The sequence below is a fragment of the Lactuca serriola genome, chromosome 3 (assembly GCF_051521515.1).
Source record: "Lactuca serriola cultivar US96UC23 chromosome 3, Lser_US96UC23_V15, whole genome shotgun sequence".
In the NCBI taxonomy this organism is placed as follows: Eukaryota; Viridiplantae; Streptophyta; class Magnoliopsida; order Asterales; family Asteraceae; genus Lactuca; species Lactuca serriola.
Genome location: NC_136410.1, coordinates 201,934,723 through 201,961,867, shown reverse-complemented (window position 1 = coordinate 201,961,867; position 27,145 = coordinate 201,934,723). Strand labels below are relative to the sequence as shown.

At 37.8% G+C, this 27,145-nt stretch overlaps 1 protein-coding gene and 1 non-coding gene across 2 annotated transcripts; one reads left to right on the top strand and one right to left on the bottom strand.

The window, feature by feature from the left end:
- The first annotated feature begins 8,652 nt into the window (after nt 1-8,652).
- Nucleotides 8,653-8,760, top strand: LOC145096572 (U6 spliceosomal RNA). The gene has a single exon (XR_013703947.1). It is a non-coding gene; the product is annotated as a U6 spliceosomal RNA (small nuclear RNA).
- A 1,352-nt stretch (nt 8,761-10,112) lies between these two features.
- LOC145093515 (putative metal-nicotianamine transporter YSL6) lies at nt 10,113-15,256 on the bottom strand. Its single transcript, XM_079031658.1, has 7 exons — nt 14,702-15,256; nt 14,390-14,562; nt 13,596-13,693; nt 13,338-13,475; nt 12,360-12,549; nt 11,336-11,468; nt 10,113-11,201 (listed from the first exon to the last, which is right to left on the bottom strand). Exons 1-7 carry the CDS (start codon nt 15,066-15,068, stop codon nt 10,267-10,269), a joined length of 2,034 nt encoding a protein of 677 aa, XP_078887784.1. The 5' UTR covers nt 15,069-15,256; the 3' UTR covers nt 10,113-10,266.
- Between the last annotated feature and the right edge of the window lie 11,889 nt (nt 15,257-27,145).

The window sequence follows — 27,145 nt, the reverse complement described above, 5'->3', positions numbered from 1 at the left end:
TTCTTAGCAAGGTGCAAAGTGTAATTTCATGGGATTGCATCAATTCACTTTTCCTAAAGTAACTAAGATTGGGAAATTTTAAAATATGTGTAGTTACTTTATATTTCTTATTATACTTTTAATGAGAGGATGAGGTTGCCCTATCCTACCCGTTCGGCTAACGACCCTCCACCAATCAAGCAAGCGGTGGGTGTGAGTGTACACCCATTAAGCGCCATTTTATAGGCCGCAACCTTATACCCACCTTATAGATCGGCTTCGTGAATGAGGCCTACTAATGGTAAGACTAGCATTTAGTTATATATATATATATATATATATATATATATATATATATATATATATATATATATATATATATATTATTCTAGTAATATCATATTAGTATAGGGTTGTATTTTAAACCTTTTAAAAACTAGGGTTTGAAATTTAAGTTGTCTAAATTAAAACTTTTAATCACAAATATAAATTTCAAAACTTGAGGACAAGTTTTAAACATTTAAAACATGGAGGATCAAATAACAAATAATTCCAATTAACAATTAATATCCTAATTATCTATATTTGATTTATTCAAGATTTCTTTTAAGATAATTACCAAAATAATCAAACTAATTAATTAATTATCATATAAGGAAATTAAATATTTTATTATATGATAAATATCTTTAATTAGATCAAGATAGCAGTTATATTTATCAGAAAAACGAATTAACATTGATCTAATTAGTTTATGGAAAGTTTAGATAAGATAATTACAAAGAAATCCTGAATCTGGCCATTCCTGACGCCTGGACTCGCCGAGTGCACAAAGGGACTCGCCGAGTCAGGCCTACTCGCCGAGTCCACTTTGGAACTCGCCGAGTCCATGACTCAGAAACCAAAAAATCGAATTTTTGCAGGTTTGTTTCAGTTAATCAAGCAACAATTTAAAGAAAACCAAGCTAGGCTCTGATACCACTAATGGGTTTTAGCCATAAGAACTTTCCTATGTGCGCATGCAAAACCCTAATGCTCGGATCTAGGCTTTCTAATTAAACATGCTATTAATCCAAGACTTCTAATAACTATTTAGAATAAATAATAACATTGAAACAGATCTAGAACCATACCTTTGAGTTCCTTGTTGGCCTTGTTGTCTTGGAGCTTCTAGAGTCACAAATGTCACTCCTCTAATGGCTTACAAACACCAAAGCAAGAAGGATGATTTGGGAGAGAGGAGAGGGGATGGAATTCAACCAGAGGTTCTCTACTTTAGGTGAAGTGTCGAATTCCATCAGCCATAGGGTCTATTTATACTTGTAGACTCCTTAAGGGTTACAACCTAAACCCTAATTGGATAATCTTCTCTTAAGGCTATCCAAATCCTTTCCATAGATAAGCCTTGGACGAATTTAGCTATCCTTTAGCTTCTAGAATTCGTTCCTTGTATATCTATAAGGATTTACAGTCTAAAGTTTAACTATCAAACAATTGACAGTTTATACCCTTTTACTCAATTAATCTCTTTAAGTCATCAAATTAATTCCAATTAATTCTATGACTTATATTAATCAAATAACAATATATTATTCTTTATATTATTCTCATAATATATTAATAATATTTACTCTCTCTTAATAAATCATCCTATCAAGTTGCTATGGTGAAGGCAACCCAAAAGGATCATGCACAACCGGGTCAAATACTTGCCTATTATGGTTGCAGCCTTAGACACTATTCCAACAACTTCGAGGACGAAGTCTAAAATAAGTGGGGGAGATTTGTAGCACCCATTTCCTGGTACGTAAATCTTATTTGAAGTATTTCCTTTCTTTTAGCATTGGACTCGGCGAGTCATAGGTCCGACTCGCCGAGTGGATGCGGGACCCGGGACATGTTTAAGTTGGCGACTCGGCGAGTCCATATTCTGGACTCGGCGAGTCACAGCTGTTGGATGAAACCCTAAGTTTCAGGGGTTTGCGCCCTATTTAAGCGACTTATCCGCCCCAGGCCAGCCCCCATTCTCTCCCCAGAGCTCCCAACCCTCGCTTATGCTTGTTCTTTGAAGATTTAAAGTTTTGTTGTGTGCTTTTGAAGGCTTTGAAGGAGGAAGGAAGTAGATCTAGAAGAAGGGAAGCCATCCAGGCATTATTTTGTTCTTCCAGCAGTTCCTTTGAGGTATAACCCGTTTTCCCCATGATTTTATGCTTAGTACTTCATCTAGGTCTTTCTTGGGCATATCCCCAAGCTTGTATGTGCCTTATATGTCGTAATAAGTTCATTGGCCTCTAGATCTGGACAATATTGAGCTCCAGGAGCTCAGATCTGTTAGCTTTATGGACCCATGTTGCTTGTCCATCCTAGATCTACCCTTTTGAGGCATTTTGAACCCTAAAATCCATATTGGTGAATATCTACATGTAAAGTCGGAAACTTTACGTGTGAATCGTGTCCTAGAAGTCCAGATCTGTGAATGGCATGGATTGGAATTGAGCAAATCGGTGTATTTTAGGAGTGCATGGCAACGACTCGGCGAGTCGTTCATGTGACTCGGCGAGTCTGCTCGCGAGTCTCCGGGTTTGTTCCCTTTTCGTAGTGTCGAGTGAGCAGTGAGTCACGGGGTGTGACTCAGCGAGTCGGAAGTCGAACTCATCTATGGAGGTACTCGGCAAGTCCAAGGCAATCTTCATAGATCAAGAACAGACTCGACGAGTTGTTCATACAACTCGGCGAGTCTAAGCATGAGTGTTCATCGGATGAAGATGAACTCGACGGGTTGTTCATACAACTCGGCGAGTAGGATGAAGGACTTGAGTATTTGTTAAGGAGGAGAACTCGTCGAGTCGTCGCCTAACTCGACGAGTAGGAACGGGTTTCAGGGCAAACATTTGAGTAGGGACTCGGCGAGTTGGAAAGCCAACTCGGTGAGTCTGGTCAACTGAAAGTTGACTCTGACCTTGACTTAGGACTGGACCAGGGGTAAAATGGTCATTTTACCCAAAGGACAGTTAGTAGTGTTTGATTGAGTATGTTGTGGGAATTGTAGCCGGAGGATTTCCGGAGCAGCAGCAGCAGCAGTCAGTCAGTTCCCGATCAGTTCAGCAGCTACTTTGAGGTGAGTTACCTTCCAGTAGTGGTGGGTCTAAGGCCACAATGCCGGCCCACCAGTAGGAGTTGTATGACTAGATGATTGTCTCTGTGATATTCATCTAGGGTCGCTACTATTTGTGTATGTTTATGTGTTAGTATGTTATGATGCTATGTGCTAGGGACAGTAGGGGGAGTTAGTCCCCTAAATATCCGGTCGAAAGGGCCGAAGGGGAGGCCAGCACCTAGATATGCTAGGCAGTATCCGGTCGAAAGGGCCGAAGGGGAGGCCAGCACCCAGATATGCTAGGCAGTATCCGGTCGAAAGGACCGAAGGGGAGGCCAGCACCCAGATATGCTAGGCAGTATCCGGTCGAGAGGACCGAAGGGGTAGGTCGGGCACCTAGATATGCCTGACAACTTTTGTATGTTATGTGATTATGTGGTATGTGGTACAGTGGGGGAACTCACTAAGCTTTGTGCTTACGTTTTTCAGTTGTTGTTTCAGGTACCTCTTCTTCGAAGGGGAAGGAGCTGGCGCGGTAGCGGCACATCACACGCACACACTGGTTCCGCATTTACGAGATTTTCTGGGATTCGTACTCTGATATATTGATGATTGTATGATTGACTTTTAGACTTGGTTTTTGTTTTTTTATGGCTTGATCAAACAGTGTTTTTAACTAGTGATACTTTTTAAAGTAATGTTTTAAAAACGAAATTTTTTGGACGTAAATTTTGGGACGTTACACAAGATGTATCTTTCATTTGATACAGTCTGCGGTCTGTAATCTTTGTTTTGACCTTGCAAGATGTATCTTTCATTTGATACTGTCTGCGGTCTGTATTCTCTGTTTTGACCTTGCAAGATGTATCTTTCATTTGATACTGTCTGCAGTCTGTAATCTCTGTTTTGACCTTGCAAGATGTATCTTTCATTTGATACTGTCTGCGGTCTGTATTTTCTGTTTTGACCTTTCAAGATGTATCTTTCATTTGATACTGTATGCGGTCTGTATTCACTGTTTTAGACCTTACCAGTTGTACCTTTCATTTGGTACCTTCTGGGGTCTGTGTCTCCATTTGTTAGACGGAACCAGGCGTGTCGTTCGTTCGATACTCTCCTGGAGTCTATGATTCCTTTGCCTTAGTCAGCAGTCCTCACTGCTGAGGCATATGTTATTTCCCTGACTTCTCTTGCTTCCTTTAATAATCAAATTCAGTATTTTGATAATGAAAGCGATTAAGGGAAAACTACTTTTTACCACATAACTCCGTCCAGTCTTGGCAGAAGGCTGCTTTTATTAAAGAAAATATAGGATTTTCTGGAAAGAACTCTAATACACTGTAAACTCTTAAACTACTACATTATAAAGTTATTTGAATAAAATATCACTAATTACTTATGAACTCACCAGCATTTGTAAAAATGTTGATACTCGCTTTTCAAGTAACTTGTATTCTCAGGTTAGCATTAGACAGGTACATCCCCGGAGCTGTTGATGAAGATAGCTTAGTACCATGCTGTTCTTATTACATTTGTCTGTATTACTTTGATACCCTGTTATGTAAACTATGTAAAACTATTACTATTAATGCAATGTTTTGTTGTACTTTGATTACTATAATGCATGTGTTGTGATACTTGACATGACGTCATCCACCCCAGAACGTTTCCGCCGTTCCGGTTTTGGGGTGTGACACTGAGATTCCCAAGAATCCCGAGAAATCAACTTTCTTCGGTCGGAGTTCTGCTCGGTTTTCATCTCACCTTCTTCAATCTATCAAGTGAGTTCATACCCCTACAACTACGTTTCAAATGCTTTGTAAATACTTGCATACACTTTTAAGGGGGGGGGATACAAGTAAACACACAGTTATTCTCGTGTGAAAATCATCAATATTTTGCTATACATTTTTTTATATAATCAATCATATGTGATTTATAACTATCATACGAAAACGTTCTCATGCAACATATCACGATAACACTTTGTCCTTTTGAAATGAAACATGTTGTTATATAAATATCAAACACTTTATTTATATTTTGAGTATAAATGTTCAATAATGTTATTACAAATGTTATACTTTACATACAAAGTCGACACTACGCTAGGGTTTACCATGCAAACGAAACACACTTATGGAAAAACTATAATAGGTATAGTTTACAAGAACAAATGGTCTTTTCATACGTAAATCTACTTGATACTAAGTTTTGTGAGACATTCAACTTCACGTACTTTGAAGTACGCAGTTAAAGTCCTGTATTATATATCATAATCTCTTGTAGGGAGAGCATGATATTTGTGTATAGATCTATACTGGATTGACAATCTCGCACCTAAACTGTTAGCTACAGTTAGACCAGCAGGTCTGGGGTGACAAACGTCATAACATTCCAACACCTGAACAACGTTGTTACAGGCAGTCTAGGTCAATAGCATGGTTATAAAACTCACATGGAGTATTAAAAACACAATGATTTACGGGGTTATCAAATGTCTTAGTGATTTTATACATACATAAATCTATTATTCTAGGCATGAAAACTATTAATGCATTACAGTGTTGGAAGTTTTAAACTACCACACACTCATGGAAAAATATTGGATTTTCCAGAAGCAAACTCAGTGATTTTATACCAAACTTACAAATTTTATACATAAACGCACTCACCAACTTAATTGTTCTCACTCTTTCAAAATTACTTGTATTTCTCAAAGATTCAGTAATACAGGTAAACCTCAGTTTTTGGAGAAGTGATGCTAAGGCGTTAGTTTGAAACTCATTTTGTCATCATATTGTAATTTGTTTTGAACAAGTATCATTCAACAATGTAACTTTTAAATTATATATATATGATGGTTGTTTTACTTTCTTTACTATGTATTCAACTGTTACGATACTACATGAAGTCATCCGCCCTCGAACGATTCCGCCGTTCTGGTTTGGGGGTGTGACAAGTTCTCTTATGGATCTTCTTTTGGACTTGTTTATGGCCAATTTAGTCCCTTTTGGTTGGTCCTTGTGAGCTCGGGTCGTTTTAGAATCCTAAATTTGTAGATCTGAGCATTTTAGGGTCCTCTTGTCCATAAAAATGCAAGTTTGGTGATATTGGTGGTATCATGCATGAATTAAGTCATTTATTAAGCTCTTTTAAGCTCTAAGAGCCTCATTAAGCCATGCATGCACGTAAAGTTCACAACTTTACGTGATAAACCACCTCAAGGAAGTCAGATCTAAGTTTTGGAGTGAAGTCTTAACTGTTTAAGAGTTGAATGAGAAGGTTGGCCAAACTAGTCGAGTACGTTGAGCGTACAAGCCAGTACGGGCAGCATACAAGCCCTAAAGCGAGTATGATTAGCGTACAGGTCGAATACGCCTTGCGTACTCAGCAGTGGGCTTCGGTGTTATTGGATTCTCAGTTTTGGGCCATTTTTGTCTTGGGCCTTGTTGGGCCATCAGAATTCTAGTGATGGTTGTTGGTATTTTAGCAGACTTTTGGTTGAAATCCCACGAAAGAGATTTGGGCCCAATTTGAAAAATTGGGCAATAATTGGGCTTGGAATGATTATTTTGGAATTTTGGACTTTTGGAAAATTGGATTGGGCCTAGGATTTAGGCAAAGTTGAGTAAAGGATAAAAAGGTCTTTTACCCTAGGTTAGACTCTTATTATGAGTTCGGATTCAATTATTGATCGGATAATTATTTTGTGATTTATAGTTCGAGAATTTTAGTGGGCCATCAGCCAAAGATTTATCTGTGAGATTCGGCAGTGTGAGGTGAGTTTCTTCACCATGTTTAGCAGGTCTAAGACACCAATTGTTGATTAATGTTTTTCAAGTAGTTCCTCTAATCAGAGAAAGCATCCAGGCTGACTAACGACATGTACATCACTGATGATTATGGTTTAATTTTCGTTGTTTTTTGATATATTGTTTTTTATGAATGGTTTTGTGGCATTAACCAATGGTATTCTATATGTATAGAAAAAGAATGTTATATTTATGTTTATAAAAAGAAAATTTAGGTTACAAATGTAGGATGTTACAATACCGATGTATTATGGTATAGGTCTTTCCAAGTACGTTTTGGTGTGAGTATGTTTTTTTAACGGCAAATCTAATGTACTCGTGAATCCACCTATGTCCCAGACGAGACTTGAACTTTCGACCTCAAGGAGGAAGGGCAACACCTAATATTGTTGGTTTAGAAGCACTTTAATGGTGTGTGTGTGTGTGTGTGTTTAAACTATAAAAATGCACATCTTGCAATAATCCTTATTATCCAGTGTAAAAAAATGGACAAATGCTTGTCATTTTCTATTGGGTACTTATATATACATGGGAAAATTGAGGCTAGTGTATGTGATTCTGATATACTTTAACCACCACTTTCAGTAAGTGTATGTTAAGGGGTGAGATCAAATTCAATGATGGGATTTGGACCTATAACAAAGGGGTGTCTATTAACATTTGTGGAACTTCTTTGTGTGACATGGATTTTTTTTTGTATCTTTGATATGGGCATATTCTTTTCTGTGTGGCATATCTTTTGCATGTATCCCATTGTTGCTTTGTTTCTTACTTTTTGTATCATTTTACTATTTGGGTTGTGGTGACTAGGTAAGGCATGTGGAAGATGTCATGAGTAACTCATTGACTCATGTTCAAATCATGACATTACTCAACCTTTGTGGCCATGGAGATTCGTCTGCATTTAGCCTTATGTTTGCAATATGGACTAGTCGGTGCGCGAAAGCTAACCCAAAACCCTCGTTAGGGAAGTTCCCTTTCCAATATATATATATATATATATATATATATATATATATATATATATATATCAAAGTTTGTTGCTATTACCGTATATTTCTTATCAAATTGGTGTTGGTCAACGCTTCACTTTTGCCTTCATAACATCTAAAAGTCCGTTGCCATTATCGTGGAGGCCTCATTCGAGTTTGGTGTTGCTCATGGTTAAATGATGGCTTTTTGAATTGTATCTGTGGTGATTGTATACTTGTTTATCCTGTATTTTAGCCGTTGTACAAAATCTCAGCCATTCTTAAAAATAAAAAAGATAAAAAATAAAAAAACAAAAAAAACAACTAATGTGTAACATTTTTCTTATAGTTTTAAACTTTAATTAAAATTAAAGATGTAATGAATAAGCACAAGTTTCAATATCTAAGAAGTTTGTATAAAGGGATAATGACTTAAGAGGGTAATTAGGTTTTCAGTTTGTTCGTATTAGGTCACTAAGGTTTTTTTGTGCGTATTAGACCAATATAGTTGTTATTACCGTTTAGAAATAGTCCTTTTACCGGTTTTAACCGGTAAAAATGACTATTTATAAACGGTAATAACAACCATATTGGTCTAATACGCACAAAAAAAACTTTAGTGACCTAATACGGAGAAACTGGAAACCTAATTACCCTCTTAAGTCATTAACCCTAAATTTAAAGACATTGAGGATATATGACCATCAACAGTAAACTAGTTCGTTTAGAACTCGCATCGTCCGATATAACCTGCTACTCATCTATATGGTGAAGCTCTTCATCTATAGTCGTCCCTTTGGGGACATCCGATAAAATTGGAATGATACAAAGAAGATTCGTATGGCCCCTACGCAAGGATGACACACACAAATCGAGAAATGGTCCAAAAAAAATTTAAACCCATCGTCGTCTTCTCTGGAACCCTAATTCCATTTTCAAATGCTAATAGAGTTCAATTGCAATTCTTACGTTTCGCTAGTTCATCTACTGAAGTCATGATCAGACAACATGTGGATTCCATGGTCAGATGATCTTCTTGTTGATGTCTTCAACCATTTGTGGCAAGTAAGGGTGATCTTTCTTTTTATAAAGTCTCCTTTAACTTTTTTATTTTTCCTTTCATTAAGTTTCATGCTTTATAAACTTCAGTTTATGTGTTGTATATAGTCTGTATATGTTTGTTTATGTGCTGATTTTTGATTAATTTTGCAACTTCAGTTTCTTAGTTCATGTTGTGGTTTTGCTTTTTATAAAATAATTGATAATAGGCATCCTCTGCAAGTCTCTGTTGGTTTTACATTTTCATTCGTTATCAAATGTAGACATTGATGAGAGGTATCAAAGTGAGCTTGTATTTGTATATATGGATGTGTTCATGTAAACATTTAAATGACAAAAAAGCAATTATTAATAAAATGTTGCATATTTGTGTAATGAAGATCATCAATCATATATGAGTTTTTGGACTTAGAAGTTCTGGAAGGGTTGCGAGATAAGTTTAAATGGAAGCAACTATTTTCAGTCAAACAAGTCGGTCACATTGATTAGTAAGCATGTTTTCTAAATAAGTAGGGTTAATGACTTAGGAGGGTAATAAGGTTTCCAGTTTGTCCATATTAGATCACTAAGGGTTTTTTGTGCGTAGTAGACCAATATGTTATTACCGTTTAGAAAGTCATTTTTACTGGTTAAAACCAGTAAAAATGACTATTTCTAAACGGTAATGACTTAGGAGGGTAATAAGGTTTCCAGTTTGTCTGTATTAGGTCACTAAGGTTTTTTTGTGCGTATTAGACCAATATGGTTGTTATTACCGTTTAGAAATAGTCATTTTTACTGGTTTTAACCAGTAAAAATGACTATTTCTAAACAGTAATAACAACCATATTGATCTAATACACACAAAAAAAATAATAATAATAAAAAATAAAAAAAATAAATAATGACCTACTATGGACAAACTAAAAACTTTATTATCCTCCTAAGTCATTATCCCTTGTATAAAATATATTAACAAAAACATGCGTCCAAAAATACAGCCTCCAGTATTTTATACAAAGTAGTGTCAACAACATAGGTTTCTTTTATACCTCAAAAAGGCGACACATTATTACACAAGTATTCTTGTCTTGCAACAGACTCTAGCCACCAAACATAAACCATTTACAACCTCCTAAATTTCTTTTATTCAAAAACATTAATATCATTCTTGTAATAATAACTATAACCATCTTCAACTTCCTTAATCAATTATAAATTAAAGAAACCAGTTAAATAAATTGTCGATGCGCCAACACAACAACGAAATCATGAAACAATACACACAATTAGTTTTCAATAATCAAATACCGAATGAAAACCGAAACCAAGATTATATTTACAAATCTAAGTTACACAATTCCCCTCAAGAGCTCACCGAAGGCCCAAAGTACATACAAATCGGCGGATCAATCCTCAAAATCGAGAGAATCGCAGACGGAATCGTCCAAATCCCATCCCCACAAATCAACCCGGAAGCAACCGCACCGGCATAATCCTCCGCATCCTTCTTATTCACTCTTTCCCACACAAACAAAATCACCGTCCCAACAAACATATCAATCGCAAAATACGCCCCGATATAAAACGGCACCGCCATCGCCATCGGAATCGGAACAAACTGCGCCACCTTCGCCGGACTCCAATCCCTAACCAAATTCAAAACCAACGCCGCCACAAAAAACCCACAACACAACGCCAAACAATGTTTCGGAAGCTCCGAAAACCCTTCAACTCCAAGAATCGCCATTTCTCGATATATAACCGCGTACGGCGCTTTATACGGACTATCGGGTGTCCCGATCTCAAACGCGCTCCAAAACATCCAAAAGGTCAACGGCGCGATCACACATCCCATTGCAGTGCCAACCAACTGACTCACGAACATCGATTTCGCGGACGATAAAGTTAGATAACCGGTTTTGAAGTCTTGCATTAGGTCGGCGGCGGTGGCGACGATCGACATCATGACGCCGCACGCCGCTAATCCGGCGATGACGCCGCCGTCGGATCCGACAATTGACGCGATGATGAAAAGGCCGATTTTGCCGTACGTAGACGCGAGGCTCCAGTCTGTGAGACCGGTTCCGTATGAGTTGCAGAAGGCGAGGGCGGGGGCAATGACGTATGAGGCGAGGACAAGGTACCATTTTAGAGGTGGGAAGATTAAAGGCATTGTGGCCATGGATATCGCGACTAGGGCTACGTAGCCTGAGGCTGCCAACCATGTTGGGATACTGTCTTTTAGGAATACGGCGTCTCTTTTTTGTTCCTCTAGTTGTGCTTTGGTTTTTTCGGAATCTAGAAAGAAAAATTTTACGTATTTAGCTTATTGATAAGGTTATGGAGCTTTTTCCACAAGTTTCCAAATATATACATTTGAATGATAAAAAGAAAAGGTTTGTATGACATTGGAAATAGAAGTTGAATGTTACCTAGGATCTGTTTTGTTGTAGGGAGATCTTGTGGTTTGGTGGTGTTTTTCCAGATTGCCTTAACGGAAATAGCAACTATCTTTACTAGATTGTAAAGACCGTCTCCAAGAATTAGGGAAATAGCTATAAATACCTGCGAAGGCAACAATGTTGATGATGACTGTGTTATCATGGGCTAAATGCAAAAGCAGTTTACTTTTGTTTATTTGTGTGTTATCGCATCCTACTTTTATTTTTTCTTTTATTAAAACGTTGTAGTTTCATTTTTTTTTCTTATTTATGCATTATACTTTGAAATAGCTATCAAATTATACATTGTACTTGTAAATATATTATTTTTTGGCAAAGTAACAAAAATGGTCCCTCTGGATGTCAATATTTACCGCTTCTGGTCCTTTTTTTGACACTTTTACAATTCTGGTCCTTTTTCTTAGTTTTGGTTCCTTCTGGTCTTTCTTTTCAAAGTGGGGGAGGTGGGGCCCACATTATAAAATAATATTATAACAATTAAAAAAAAAACTGGATGAGGGTAAAAGAGTAATTTAACTTGAGACTTGAGACAGACCAAATCTAGAGCAAACAGTGCAATAAGGACAAAAACTGAAAAAGGTTACACAAGTTGACCAAAGGAGAGAAAAGGGAATAATATCACAGGGACCATTTTGTAATTCACTCTATTTTTTATTAGCACATTATACCTTGAAAAATCTAAAGAATTACTACAACGAAACTTGTTTATATTTGGATGATCTTTGCTATAATTGACTAGATTTTTCAAAATACGAGGATGAAATGAAAGTAGGATTCTATAAACAAATCAATGAAAACACATTGCTATTTTCTCATTTTCTTGAATTAAAAACCAAATTATAGCCATGAAAATTGTTTTATATTTAGATGATATTGGTATAACTAGATAGATTTTTCAAAAGTACAATGCTATAATAGAAAGAATTGAAAGTAGGATGCTATAATATATATATATATATATATATATATATGAAATAGGTAGAAAAAGATGTACCTTGTAACCGTAGAGACCTTTGAAGTCATTGGTGCCAAGATCAGCTGGATACCAATCGCCTGCACGTGTAGTAATGTACGGCCAAAGAAATCCCCATGAGACAATAGCTCCAAAAAGCACCGAACAGTTGACTATGTGAGGGCAAATAAGTCCACATCCAACATAAGTAGGACTAAAGTCAAAGTAAAATCTGCATCAACAAGTTAAACCCAATATCAATATATATATATATATATATATATATATATATATATATATATATATATATATAGACACACACACACACACAGAGAGCTGCTATTTGTAACCCAATACCAATTTTTTCTATGCAGTTATAGCAGTGAAAATTGCTTTGTATTTGGGTAGGATTGATATAACTGGGTCGATTTTTTTAAGGGTTAATCTCATAAAAGACCTTATATTTTGATTAAACCTCAATTTTATTTTTTTCTTGAAAAAGACCTTGTATTTTTCCATTTTTTTCTATCTGGTCCTTTTAGTTGTTTTTTTCCGAAAAAAGTTGTAAAATGTGAAGGTTTTTTCGGAAGAAACTAACAAAGTTGAGGGTTTTTTTCGAAAACGGTTAAAAGGTTGAGGGCTTTTCTTGGAAAAAAAAAAGATGAGGATTTTTTCGGAAAAAAGTTCGAGGGTTTTTTTGGAAACAGTTAGAAGGTTGAGGGGTTTTTCGGAAAAAAGACAGAGTTTAGGGTTTTTTTGGAAAAAATATAAGGTCTTTTTCAGGAAAAAAGTAAAGTTGAGGTTTAATCCAGAAAAAACACAAAATATAAGGTCTTTTATGTGATTAACCCGTTTTTTTTAAAGCAGAATGTTGTAGCAGATATAATAAAATAGTCAAGAAAGTATGTTGTTACTTTTTGCTTTTTATGATAGACTTTTAATGTGTAAGATTCTTATTACTTGGAAATTTTCAAAGCATAAAAAAAAAAAAAAAAAAAAAAAAAAAAAAAAAAACCTTACGTGTTCTTATACAGCAGCAACCCAAAACTGGGAAAATTATCAAAACCACATGAATCCCCAACACCACTGAAGAACCACTTAAAGAAACTCCACACAAAACTTATGCTCAAATACTTTCCAAGAGAGTTTACCTGTTTCCTGTATGAAATGAAAGATATCATCATAACGTTATTTTATTTCATTATGTCTGGATTTTCTTTTCCCAAGTATTCAATTAAAAAATAGCAGCATAGCATATAATATAAAAGACCATATTACCCTGCAAGCTCTGCACCCGTAGTAGTGTGAAAACTATTTATCAACATTGCTGTGGCTGTTCCACTGGGGTATGTAAGCTTATAATCCATTACCATCACCTGAAATTCCATAATGTTTTTATAACATAATGTTATAAAAATAAAAAAAAAGATAAGATATTATGTGGCCATAATGTTTTTATAACATGTGATAGTTGTTTTATTTTGAAAATTTTGACAATTTCTTTTAGATTGATATAATTTTTTATAAAATATATTGATATACTTTTTATATAATCAAAATAGATTGATTAATCAAAGAAATAAAAGAAATCTGATCTGATATCTAAATAAACCGACGTATGAAATGAAATGTTATTAAATGTAGGGACCAATGTTGACAAGCTCTAAAAAAAAGTCATCCACTCCAATGGTATAAAAACTACTGAAATGCTTATTGAAATAGTAAAAAGCTTTTCAATAAGCTACCATTAGAGATGCTCTAAGGGTAAAATGGTCATTTAGTTTTCATTACTCATTCAACCACTTTACCCATACAGGACTAAATGAAGAAAAGAAGAAACACCCCTTATGTTCATTTATTTGCTATTTCTTTTTGACTTAATGCAGAAACTAACAACTTAAATCCTAATATTTTACAAATTCACACCCATTTCAGTTTTTTCCTTCCATTTTCTCAAGTTTTCTGTTAATTCCCCAAATAATTTTACTAAACATTATTTATCCAAAAAAAACTTGTTATACCTTAACAATTAAAACGCAAAATCAAAGCAAAAAAGAACAACTTATTATTACCTTGCGAAGTGGTACAAGACTGAAAAGGCCAAGAAAACTGACAACAAAAATGAAACCCATCATCCATAATAATCCTGGGTTCTTAACATCTTCAGCCCGATTTCCAGGGTAATCAGCACCAATCAAATTGTATGTTCTCTCATCCATTGAAAGCAGATATGATCCAAATCCACCTGCATACATACACATTAAACATATGATTTAAACAAGCAAACAGTATCAAAACATGGTAAAAGCCATACAAATATTGGTAATCACTCATTGTGACATCAAAAAACACAGCGATTAACTCTGCAATTAAGTAAGGATTACCGCTGAAAGCAAGGCCATAGCAAGCAACAACGCAAGTCTGAATAACAGTGTTCTCCTGCTTCGTGAACGGCTTAACAGAAAACCCCAACTTATCGAGGAAGGTAGTCCATGATTTGACAAAGAAAAACCCCAGCAAACCGGCGGCGACGTTTAACGACGGGATGATTCCGACGGTGAGATTGAGCTTGTGTGTGATGATACAAAAAAGCGTTCCCAGTAAAGCACTCACAACTAAACCCCTTAACGTGATCTGATCTTTCCATTCCGGAATCGTTTCTAGATCCAATTCGATGGGTTTCTCCTGATTTGATTCGTGAAGCAAGGGTTCCGATATTTCAACGGACGATCTATGGTTCTCTGTTCCCATTTTTTTCAGAGATGTGTTGACGAAATGGAAATGGAAATGGATATGGAGATGAGATGAGTTGGTAGTAGTTTAATGAGGGAGTAGGAAGAAAGGCATTGACGAAAGGATGGAGTGATGAATCCCCCTGAATGTTCGCTAGCTTGCTTGGCGTAGTGAAATTGTGTCACGATCTTTGATGCTTGTTTTTTGTTTTTTGTGACTTATTTTCGCACCCTTTGTAAATGTCAATCGGATAATCAGAGTAAACAAAAGTTCAAAGAAGTGAATCTACATTCTACAAAACTAAATTGTTGGATTTAAGATAACAATCAAATCTAGATTCATTATTTTAGAGAAATTAACTAAATCAACCCTTAAATTATTAATAGTAATTAATTTTTTTTTTAATTTAGAAAAATGACGGTTATCTTAACTAGGGATGAGCAGTGAAATTGGGTATCCGTTTTCGGAACTGAAATCGTTTCGAAACCGTTGTTTTCGGAATCGAACCACCTTAAGCAGTTTCCGTTCTAGTTCCGGTTAAGAACCACTAAAGGTTAAAAACCTTTTTAAGGGTATTTTTGTTAGATACATTCCTAACATTACAACCTTTAAACTAAAAATTAGATTATACATTCAAATTTCAAAAACTTTCTGAAACTTTTTCGAACTTTCTCATCTCCTTCTAACTTTCTTATGAACCTTCAAGAACTATAAACCTAACACAACATATACCACCTACTGCCACCACTTTTCGCCACCACTTTTCGCCGCCACTTACTAGTGCAACCTGCCGGAGACACCCACAACCGTCACCTCCTTCCACAGTCGTTGTTTATCACTGCTTCATACTGTCGACCAAACTCACCACTACCACCACCTCCAATCTCTCACATCTAAAGTCAAACGTCACATCAACTACCTACCACCATCGTCGTCTCCTTCTGATGAGCTTCTACTAGCCGCCAGTGACTTCTCCGACCGAAACACTAACGTCGGTCAAAAACTTTCGACTACAATTTGACGAAAAACTCTTTTGCGCCTCCAGATCTACGACCACCTCCAATCGCCGCCTCCAGAAAACTATAACATCACCTTTGCTCATCGTCTAAAACCATCAGATATATCGTATCTTCGTTTAGATCTAAAGCTCTGGTTCGGATCTACGGTTTCCACCACTACTGACCTCTAGATTTGCAAGCTCTGGTATGGATCTATGATTTCCGCCACCATTGACGTCAAGATCTGCGAGCTCCGACGAGATTGAAAGAGTTATGGAGAGATCTGGTTTCTTGTTCTTCAGTTCACACGCCTGGTTTTGTATTCTTCATCTCAAAGACACCAGAAAGTCACCAACTGCTTTTAATCTTTCAGATCTGAAGTCAAAGATGTGCCGATTTCCTAGATCTGGTCACATATGATGTGTTTGATGCAATTTCAAGCATGGATATGGTGTATACGAAGCATTTCATGGTGGTCAGCGGTGGTTCCACCATTTCATCAGATTTATTCCAGCATCACCGCCTCCTCGCCTCAGTCCGTAAGAAAAATCACCAACCACTATTAACCTTTCAGATCTGAAGCGAAAGATATACCAATTTCTTAGATGTGATCAGATCTGGTGTGTTTGTTGCAATTCAAGCATATAGATTTGGTGTATATGAAACATTTCGAAGTGGCTAGCGATGGTTCCACCACCGCATCAGATCTACTTCAGATCTGATTTATATGGTCATTATAGATCTTGTATGTGTAGCGTACACAAAGTGTTTGATGAAATGCTTCAACAAAATTAGGTATGTTTTAAACTTTGAATATGTGTTTTTTTATGTATTTATTTGTAAATATGTAAGTTACTAAGCTATGAATGTGTACTTTTTTGAAGCATTAAGTTATGAATAGTGTCTGGAATATTGAATTAAGCTGTGAATTAGTATTTAAATGTTGTATTAAACTGTTAATTATGATTTTTTATCCAGATTTGATTTTTAAAGGAAGGATGTTGGCGGTATTGGCACCGGTGGTTGGTGGTGGCGATTGTTGATAACAGTGTATGGTAGTTGGCAGTGTTGATGTTGCTGCTGGTGGTAGAGCAAGTATATGTTCTATTTCTCATTCATCTTCTTCGTTGATTTAAGATAAGTTATCCTCTTTTATGATCCATGCATATGTTTTTCTTTTTGATGTTTGCTTCTAAAATATAAGATAATGTATGTATGTATTAAACTGTGAATGAATGAGTTGTTTAATACACTGAAATATGAGATTATAAATGTAAATAAGTTGTGAATGTATTGTATAAAACTGTTAATTTTTTGTATTATTCACGGCTTAATATACTAAATTCACAATTTAATACATAGAAATGCATCTATATATTAACGTATAAATGTAAGTTTTAATTTGAAAATATGGATGTGAATATATATTTTTTGTATTAAATTGTGAATTTGTTATATTAAACTGTGAATTTTGTCTATTAAACTATGAATTGATAGTATTAAGAGTTTTAAGTTGATAATATAGCTATGAATTTATATTTTTTGTGTACTAAACTATGAATTTATTGTAATAAGTTGTGAATTTTATGTATTAAGCTATGATTTTTGTGTTTTAAACTTTAAATTAACTGCATTAAGCTATAAATTTTCTATTTAAATTGTGAATTGACTATATTAAACTATAAATTTTGAGTAATAAATTTTGATTTTTGTGTTTAAAAATATGAATTGACTGCATTTAACTATGAATTTTCTGTTTAAACTGTGATTTCAAATAAGTTATCATCTTTTATTATCCATATATATATGTTTTTCTTTTGATGTTTGCTTATAAAATATGAGATAATTTATGTATGTATAAACTGTGAATCAATGAGTTGTTTAATACACTTAAATATGAGATTATATTTTGTAAATGAGTTGTGAGTGTATTCTATAAAACTGTTAATTTTGTTTATTAAGTTGTGAATTTATTAACGGCTTAATATGTTAAATTCACAATTTAATACATAGAAATGTCTCCATATATTAACGTATAAATGTTTGTTTTAATTTGAAAATATGGATGTGAATATATATATATATATATATATATATATATATATATATATAGTATTAAGTTGTGAATTTATTGTATTAAACTGTGTTTATCGTAATAAGTTGTGAATTTTATGTATTAAACTATGATTTTTATGTTTTAAACTTTGAATTAGTTGCATTAAGCTGTAAATTTTCTATTTAAATTGTGAATAGACTATATTAAACTATGAATTTTGAGTAATAAATTGCGATTTTTATGTTTAAAAATATGAATTAACTACATTAAACTGTGAATTGACTGTATTTTGCTATGAATTTTTTATAATTTATATTAAAATACGAATGATTTGTATATAATTTTTTTGTTGATTTTCTTATGAATATCTTTATTTTTTATGTTATATAAGTATGTAAGAATGCATTAGTTTTTGAAACAGGCCAAAAAATCCAAGGTACAAATTTCATTTTTATTATAATCGAAACACAATTGTAACTTTGTTTAAAACATTGAAAGCATTTCAAATAATACAATTATCAGAGTCCAATCCCAAATATCACATATTGCGGAAAACACGGGTGTATGCGCTGCGATCGTCATGAGCTCTTTCATTTGAAAACTGGAGTACCTGAAACAAAAACTGAAAACCTAAGCACAAAGCTTTTTGAGTCCGAAATACCACATACCATACATAACAAATGATCCACACATGTCGTACAAAATCGCGAGCCATACATATCATTCATATATCATAGTCAATAAAGGTGCTATGTGACGCACATAGTCTTGCCATTATGCCATGATCCGCCTTATGGTCTTCTTTGCCAGGCCGGGGTCCACAACCCTGGGTCTTACAGACAAGTGCCAGGTGCCACTAAAATCTTGAAGTTCAAAGGACAAATGCACCAACTAAAGCCTCAGCAACAAACCACTTCCCTCGATACCTCCAAAAAACAATCCAAGCACAATTGCTAAAACCACTAGATCCCGGCCATAAACCTTCTACATAGTGCCCCCGAACTGATCCCGACCACAACCAAGATAACACAGAACACTCCACACCCACTATAAGAGAAACAACCATTCACTAACCACTAATAATTCATGGCATGAAAATGGCATATGACATTACTTAAAGATATAACCCAAACATAAGCAAAGAAATAAACCAAAGATACACTTTCCCAAACCGATGCAATATTCCAAACAGCAAAATTTAGATGAATCAAAAAGAAAGAAAAAGATGCATACCCGCGACATCGCCTGCTGGAGTCCTGAACTCCCTTGTATGTCACTGCAAAGCCTGACTCATCTACGTTAAGGCTCCTGCCCTACCCACTCGTCCATCAGTATTCCTCAAAGTACTCGGAGCAGGCGCACTCACTACTCCTCCCTTCAACATCGGACAGTCGGCCTTCTTGTGACCCACCTGATTGAAGTGAAAACATGTCGGACTAGCCCTTGAGGACAATCCCTGCTGACGTGACCAACCCTGCCACACTTGTATTAGCCCATACCCCTAGAACGACAAACTTCATCCTGCATTTTCCTACACGTGCTGCACTGACTCCAGCCCTGTTACCCCTCTCAAACGCTGGTCAGAAGTCTTGGGTCTCTTCACGGGACCCTCCAATGTCTACACCTGATCCGACCCCCTATTCCCAATGTGCTCCAAATCAATCTCCCGCTCTCGGGATTTAGTGATCATATCATTTAGGGTCTCGGACCCCGAAATACTCACGAACTCCATGATATCATCCCACAACATATCATGATACCTCACTTTCTTCATAACCTCATCTGCTACATACTGTGATACCAATAAAGCCCTCTCCCAAAACTTGACAGTGATCTCTGCTACAGTCTCAGTAGTCTAGCAGAGATCCAGAAACTCTCGCACCAACTGTTGTACCTCAATCGCTGGTGCAAACTAAGCTCAGACCCTGTTCGAGAAGTCATACAATGACATATCTATTGGGTTTTGTGTACTATAACACTCCTATGGTGCACATATATCACACCCCCAAACCGGAATGGTGGAAACATTCGGGTAAGAAGCCCAAGGGTCCAGATTTGAGGACGAGGAACTATCAGAGCCGCAGTCGATGCGGGAAGTGCAGAAGGACGCACATGGGTGTGTGTAGGCGTAGAAGTGGTGGCGATGCTGGGTGTTTCAAGTGCGGCCAGATTGGTCATTTTAGCAGAGACTGTGTTGTTACCATCGCCCAGGGACTTGATCCGTTATGTTTCCATTGCAGTCAGAGGGGCCACAAGAAGGCCCACTGTCCGAGTTTGTATCCAACAGGGCAGGTGCCAGCTCCTGCCTTTGGGACTTCAAGTACCGCCAGCAGTTGTCGAGGTCGGGCAAGGGTGCCTACGGCTCAGAGCCGAGTTTTCCGGTAGATTTCAGCAGGTATTCGAGCAGCACTGAGTAATGAAGGTACGTAACTTTTGCTTTTCTGTCAGCTTATGTCATGATTATATTGTTATGGTTCTGCATCAATTTGTGGTATAAGTGTTGTGTTATAGTATGGCTTGCTTGTGATTATGTTATATGCCATTTGCATACCTCGTATAATTGGTTGGTAGTTAGGGGATGTGCTCTTATGGAGAAGGTTTCGGAGGATGCAGTAACTGTAGCATGGTTGGGAGAGATTTGGTTCGTTTCGCTAGTTCGGAGTGGTTAGTGATTTGGATGGATTGGTCAAATTCCTACCTGGCGGGCTTGGGTTCCCCAGTAGATGTTTTGGAATGGTAGTGAAGATCAGGATCTCTTTTGAGTGTGAAGCAGCAAGGGGTAAGCAGGATCGAAGTGGGGGAGAACCCTCCGGGTATTCATGGATAAGAGTCACGTAGACCCAGAATGAGTGCGCAGCCTCTGAGAAGAAATGGTGGTAGCACAGTGATGGATGGATTGAGGAGTTCAGAATTGAGAGTTCGAGAACTTTTCCCAGCGGTTAGTTCATGTAATCGAGATGGTTAGAAGTTGGTTGGGAATCCAGGATTGGAGGACCACCTGTCGGACTCAAGTGAGTCGGAATGAGGATCCTGAGAACGGGTAACAAGAGATGTTTTCGTATTAGTAGCCAGTGTCTGAGGCAGCATGCAGGTTGCGTAGATTCAGGAGTTGGGAGGTTGGAAACTTCCCAACAATAGCTTCTTGTATCCTGATTAGTAGACGGTTGGTTTGGGAACCAAGCCGAAGAATTCCTCGACGAAGCTCTAAGTATATCAAGGATATAAGATGTCGAGGATGATGCAGAATTCAAAGACTGAGGGCTGGTTTGAGAAATCGGGATGAGGAATCACTAGCGGGACTAGGGATAGTCAGGATGTTCTCGGGATAGAGTAGTAGTAGTGTTGTAAGTCTGCGGGGGTAGCCGTAGCATTCACTAGCAGTCAGATAGTAGTAGTAGTGTTGTAAGTCTGCGGGGGTAGCCGTAGCATTCACTAGCAGTCAGATAGTAGTAGTAGTGTTGTAAGTCTGCGGGGGTAGCCGTAGCATTCACTAGCAGTCAGATAGTAGTAGTAGTGCTGTAAGTCTGCGGGGGGTAGTCGTAGCATTCACTAGTAGCCAGATAGTACTAGAGAGTTGTAAATCCGTGAGCGTAGTCGCAGCCTTTATCAGATTGGTAGGTGGCATGAGCACGTGTTGGAAGCGGGAAAGTAGTAGTACCCACCAGTTCTAGTGCAGCAGTGAGGATATGGGAATCCACGGGTTAGATTTCGGATTTCCCAAATGGTTCAGTTATGACTAAGTCAGCAATTTTGGCTATAGATCGTTACATCAGTTATGAGATCAGAGTAGCAGTGGACCGTTGGGGTTCGGATATGTTAAGGGCTACCGTCAGTTTGGGAGCCATCATGATGTTAGTCGTGGAATTGATGATGTCAGGATGTGACGTATGGACCCGATCGGCTGGATCGGAAGATTGTTAGAGCCGCAGTGACAGGATAACTAGTGGAAACTAGCTCCAGAGAAAGATTTTGTTTAGAAGTCGTGGGAACGACTGAGAGAGGAGTCCTTCGACTCTACGGTTGAGCTGGAACTCAGTGTTTCAGTCAGATCAGTGTTTCAGGCAGCTCAGTGTTTCAGCCAGTTCAGTGTGTCAGGCAGCTCAGTGTTTCAGCCAGTTCAGTGTTTCAGGCCGTTCAACGTTTCAGTCGGTTCAGCGTTTCAGGCAGCTTAGAGTTTCAGGCATGTTCAGTACTGCAGGCAGTTCAGTGTTTGGAAGGTTTCAGAGTTTTGGGGCAGTATTAGTATTTGTGTTGGAATGCAAGTGCTGACGGTATAGTTGGTTGATTTGGAAATGGCAAGTCTCTCTCAGTAGGATCAGTTGAGCCTTCTGCCAAGTGTAAGTGATCTGTAAGGATAGCTAGGCAGGTAGCTTTTCTTTCAGGATGGAAGGCTCGAGTCAGCAGGAGTTAAGTAATCAGATGGGATATAAGCAAGCTGATTCCAGCAACATCGTTTCAGTATGAGCGGAAGAATGGATAGAACAATTATAGATAGTCGAAGTATCTTCAGGAGTCGCTGGAAGCGACTAGGAGTTTGCGATGGAGTGTAGTGACCGGTGGGGGTTCGGTAACTCAGATATCGGTAGATTAGTGGGACCAGAGTGGTCTCAGTGCATCCAGTAGGCAGATGAGGGGTACAAAATTCTCAATCGGAGGAAGTAACATTGAGGAAATTAAGGAAAGGAGAAGAATTCAGTATGTACCAACAGTAGTGACCAGCACTGTGAGTGGTTGGAGTGATGGACAGAAGGGTGTTAGTTTTCCAGATAGAGAGTTGGAGGCAGTTCGCAGGACAGTTGGTCATAGCAAACTTCGAGGACGAAGTTTAGTTTAAGTGGGGGAGAGTTGTAACACCCCAAAGTTTGGAAAGTCAAGAAAAGAAAGAATACCTCAATTTTAAGGAGAGACTCGGCGAGTCCGAGCGGGATCCGGGTCGATGTGTAAGCGACCGACTCGGCGAGTCGGCCAAGGAGACTCGACGAGTTGGGTCTGAACGAGGAAAAACCCTAAATCCGAGACTTGGAGCCTATTTAAGCGTCTCAATCTCCTTCCTAGGGTCCCCTTTACTGCCTCTTTACCCCAGAACACCAAACCCTAGCCGCCATATCCGTTTTTGAGCTAGATCTTGCCTTGAAGAGTGCACTAAAGCTTGGAGGAGGAAGAAAGACCTTGGAGGTGCAAGAAGGGATTGTAGATCTGGGATTGAGGAGTCATTTCAGACCAATTGGAGGTAATAAGCTGTTGCTTGGACTCCCTTTGCATCTAGATCTATTCTTATGTGTGAGTTTTGGTCATTATTGGTATGATATGTAACCAATTCGAGTTGGAGGTTCAGATCTGAGGTTTCTACCTTAGATCCATGTTGGTTTTGGTCTTGAATCCCCTAAAGTATCAGCCCTTGGTATGTTGAAGGAGTATGTTTGCCATAAACCCTAGTTTAGTGTGTTTTGAGCCTAGATCTCTTAATCTACACGTAAAGTTTGCCACTTTACGTGGGGGATAGGCCCTAGAGGTATGGATCTATGAGTTGGAAGCTCTGTTTGGCTCGAAAAGCCACTGCATGGATTGAGGACTGAATAGACTCGGCGAGTCCTTCGAGTGGACTCGGCGAGTAGCTTGAAGATGAGGAGGAACTCGACGAGTAGGATGAACAGCTCGTCGAGTTGGTTGAAGTTAGGCATGGACTCGGCGAGTTGGACGAACAACTCGACGAGTTGGTTGAAGATTGTCTAGGACTCGGCGAGTCTGTTCTTGGACTCGGCGAGTCAGATCGCGAAACCCTAAACCCTTCAAGTTGAGACTCGAATAAGTGAGTCGGGTGGTGACTCAGCGAGTTGGACAGGACAGATCTTGGAACTAGTTGGACTCGGCGAGTCATGGACTGACTCGGCGAGTCGAGTCGCGAATAAGAAAGACCCTGAGCGTATGAACTCGGCGAGTCAGTAGGTAGACTCGGCGAGTAGGGTTGACCTGGAAGGTTGACGTTGACCAGGATTTTGACCTTGACCAGAGTTGACCTAGTGACCTTTGGAGGTCAGTTGGACTAAGTGTTTTATTGGCTTTTGAAGCTCGAAGAGTTAGTGGAGCAGCAGTTCGGAGTCAGAGGTCAAGTAGCAGTCAAAAGGATTAGCAGCATCAGTTCAGCAGTCTCAGGTGAGTTTCCTTCCAGTAGGAACGGGTCTAAGGCCACAATGCCGGCCCGTTTAGCTAGCAGTAGTTTTCGGATGTTGATCTGATACAGTAGTTAGTATGTTTGATGCCTTCGTGGCTCAGACAGGATTTATATGTTATGTGTTCCGGGCTACGGCCCGATGTAGTATGCAGTATATGTGAGTTTATGCCAGTTGATATGTTATGATATGCTGTGTTCAGTTAGCTTCGGACTTCGGTCCGATGGAGGGGACAAGGTCCCAGACAGTCAGCTTCGGACTTCGGTCCGATGGAGGGGGCAAGGCCCCAGTCAGTTAGCTTCGGACTTCGGTCCGATGGAGGGGACAAGGTCCCAGACAGTTAGCTTCGGACTCCGGTCCGATGGAGGGGGGGGCAAGGCCCTAGTCAGTTAGCTTCGGACTTCGGTCCGATGTCAGCTTCGGACTTCGGTTCGATGTAGGGGCAAGGCCCCAGTCAGTTAGCTTCGGACTTCGGTCCGATGTCAGCTTCGGACTTCGGTTCGATGGAGGGGGCAAGGCCCCAGTCAGTTAGCTTCGGACTTCGGTCCGATGTCAGCTTCGGACTTCGGTTCGATGGAGGGGGCAAGGCCCCAGTATGTGCTTTTATATGTTTTTGTGTGGTATGTGGTAAATTGGGGGAGCTCACTAAGCTTCGTGCTTACGGTTTTCAATTTTGGTTTCAGGTACTCGGTTTTCAGAAGAGGAGCTCGGGAAGATTGCAGAGCACACACCATAGTCAGTTAGCCTGGGAATGTTTGACTCTGATAATGATATTATGTTTTGAATTTAATACTCAAAAGTTATGTTTGACTTATGATACGTTTTATAAATCCAGTTTTAGTAATGTTTTAAAAGAAATTTTTAGTCGTGATTTTCGGGTCGTTACAATCTCTTTTAGGTAGATCTTCAAATCTTCTTCACTTACACCAAGAACACTTACTAGTTCTTAGACCGTGAACACCTCCTCCAAGCTTCAAAACGTAAGTATCTTTCCATGTACTAGTTATCCTATAGAAGCTCTTAAGATACACCCTTAAAAACAACCATTTCCCAAGAACAATGAGAGTTTACAGCCATGAGCATCTCCCTTGGCCGTAAACCCTCATCAAGATCTTCATTGTCCGTAAACATCTTTCGCCGTAAACATAAGCCTTTTCATGTGTTAGCCGTAAACTCCCTTGGCCGTAAACACCATGGTCGTAAACACCCTTTGTGTGGCCGTAAAGCCCCTTAATGCAATCATATGTGATTGTAACACTTCAATACAAGTGTTTCCTAGTCCCTAAAGTGGTTCCCTATCATGATTAGTTGTTATATACACTAATTATATCCATATATGTGTCATTATATGCTTATTAGGATCCGCTTATGCCCGAGTTTTCACTTAGCACTGAGCATCCTACAACCAATCTTACTTTCGCATCACTCACTACAGGTGAGTTCATATCCCTTAATCTACCTTTTAAATTATTTTAAATGCTTTTATGGGGGGGGGGGGTGATACAAGTTGATAACATTATAGTTGTTATATCAATCACATGTGATTTATAACTATCAAACAAGCAGATTTTCTTATACTTCAAACTGTTTTATCAAACAAACTCTTTAAAACACTTTATAAACTGACATCAAGTCATCTGTTACCATTCAAATGGTTAAAAATCTTTTAAACTTATATATATTGTCAAAATCATGTCTATATAGATATAGTTATATAAGTAAGGTTGAAAGGACTTAGGACTGATAACTCACTTTATTTCCTGTTCCTTGTTTGGTTGTGGACTTAGGGTATCCGGTTATTTGTCCGAGTGTCATTTGAATCTTAGTTATATATTATGTATATATATATATATATTTGTATGTATAGATATAAAAGTTCTTACACCAGTTCAGCACCTTTGCATAGCAAAGGTGTACAAACATACTCAGTCATTCAAACAACATTACTAGTAAACTATAATAAGTATAGTTTAGAGGTTTACTACTCATTATTTCTACTACAATGAAACATACAAGATTCAGTTCATTCATGAGTCAATACAAAGTTACTATTATGAGAAACAGAAAGAACACACTATGATGAGAAACTAAGAGAACATGCACTACACTATACAAGAGAACATACTATACACTAGAACAGAGAGAACACATAATACACTAGAACGTACTATACAAACACTAGAATACTATAACATTAATTTGAGTCACTACTTCATGACATGGCAATCTACTGCTGTGTCACATTTTGTAACCAGAGTTTCCTGGAGGGAGAGCATGAATTTGTGTATAGATCTATACTGGACTGACCGTCCTACACCTTGCTGCTAGCTACAGTGGGACCTACAGGTCTACGGGTGACGAATGTCATACCATTTTGACGTCTTTGATCGTCGTGTTTTACTAGTCAGTCAAGTATGGTTACAATCATATCACATTATACCTTAATTAACAAACTGGTTTAAGGTAGTTAGTACATTGGTAGTTACTTATATACAATACTATAGTACATCTTTATTTTTCCACTGCATTTACTTTGTGATCTTCTCACATAAACGGAAATGTAATTTATATTTTGGTAATGATAGTCATACTTGGGAAAATTACACACTTTTACAAACAAACAACATACAGAACATTCGGGCCTTTGTAGAAGGCTATTTTTTAGTAGAAAATATAGGATTTTCTAGGAGATACAAATATTTACTACAAACATTTACATCAAACATTATCAAACACTTTCATAAAAACATTGACACTAAAATGCTTATGAAATCACCAACTTTAATGATGATCTACTCTTTCAAAATAACTTGTATTCTCAGGTCACCAGTAGACAGGTACTGATGACCAGGTTTTGAGAAGACGGAGCTT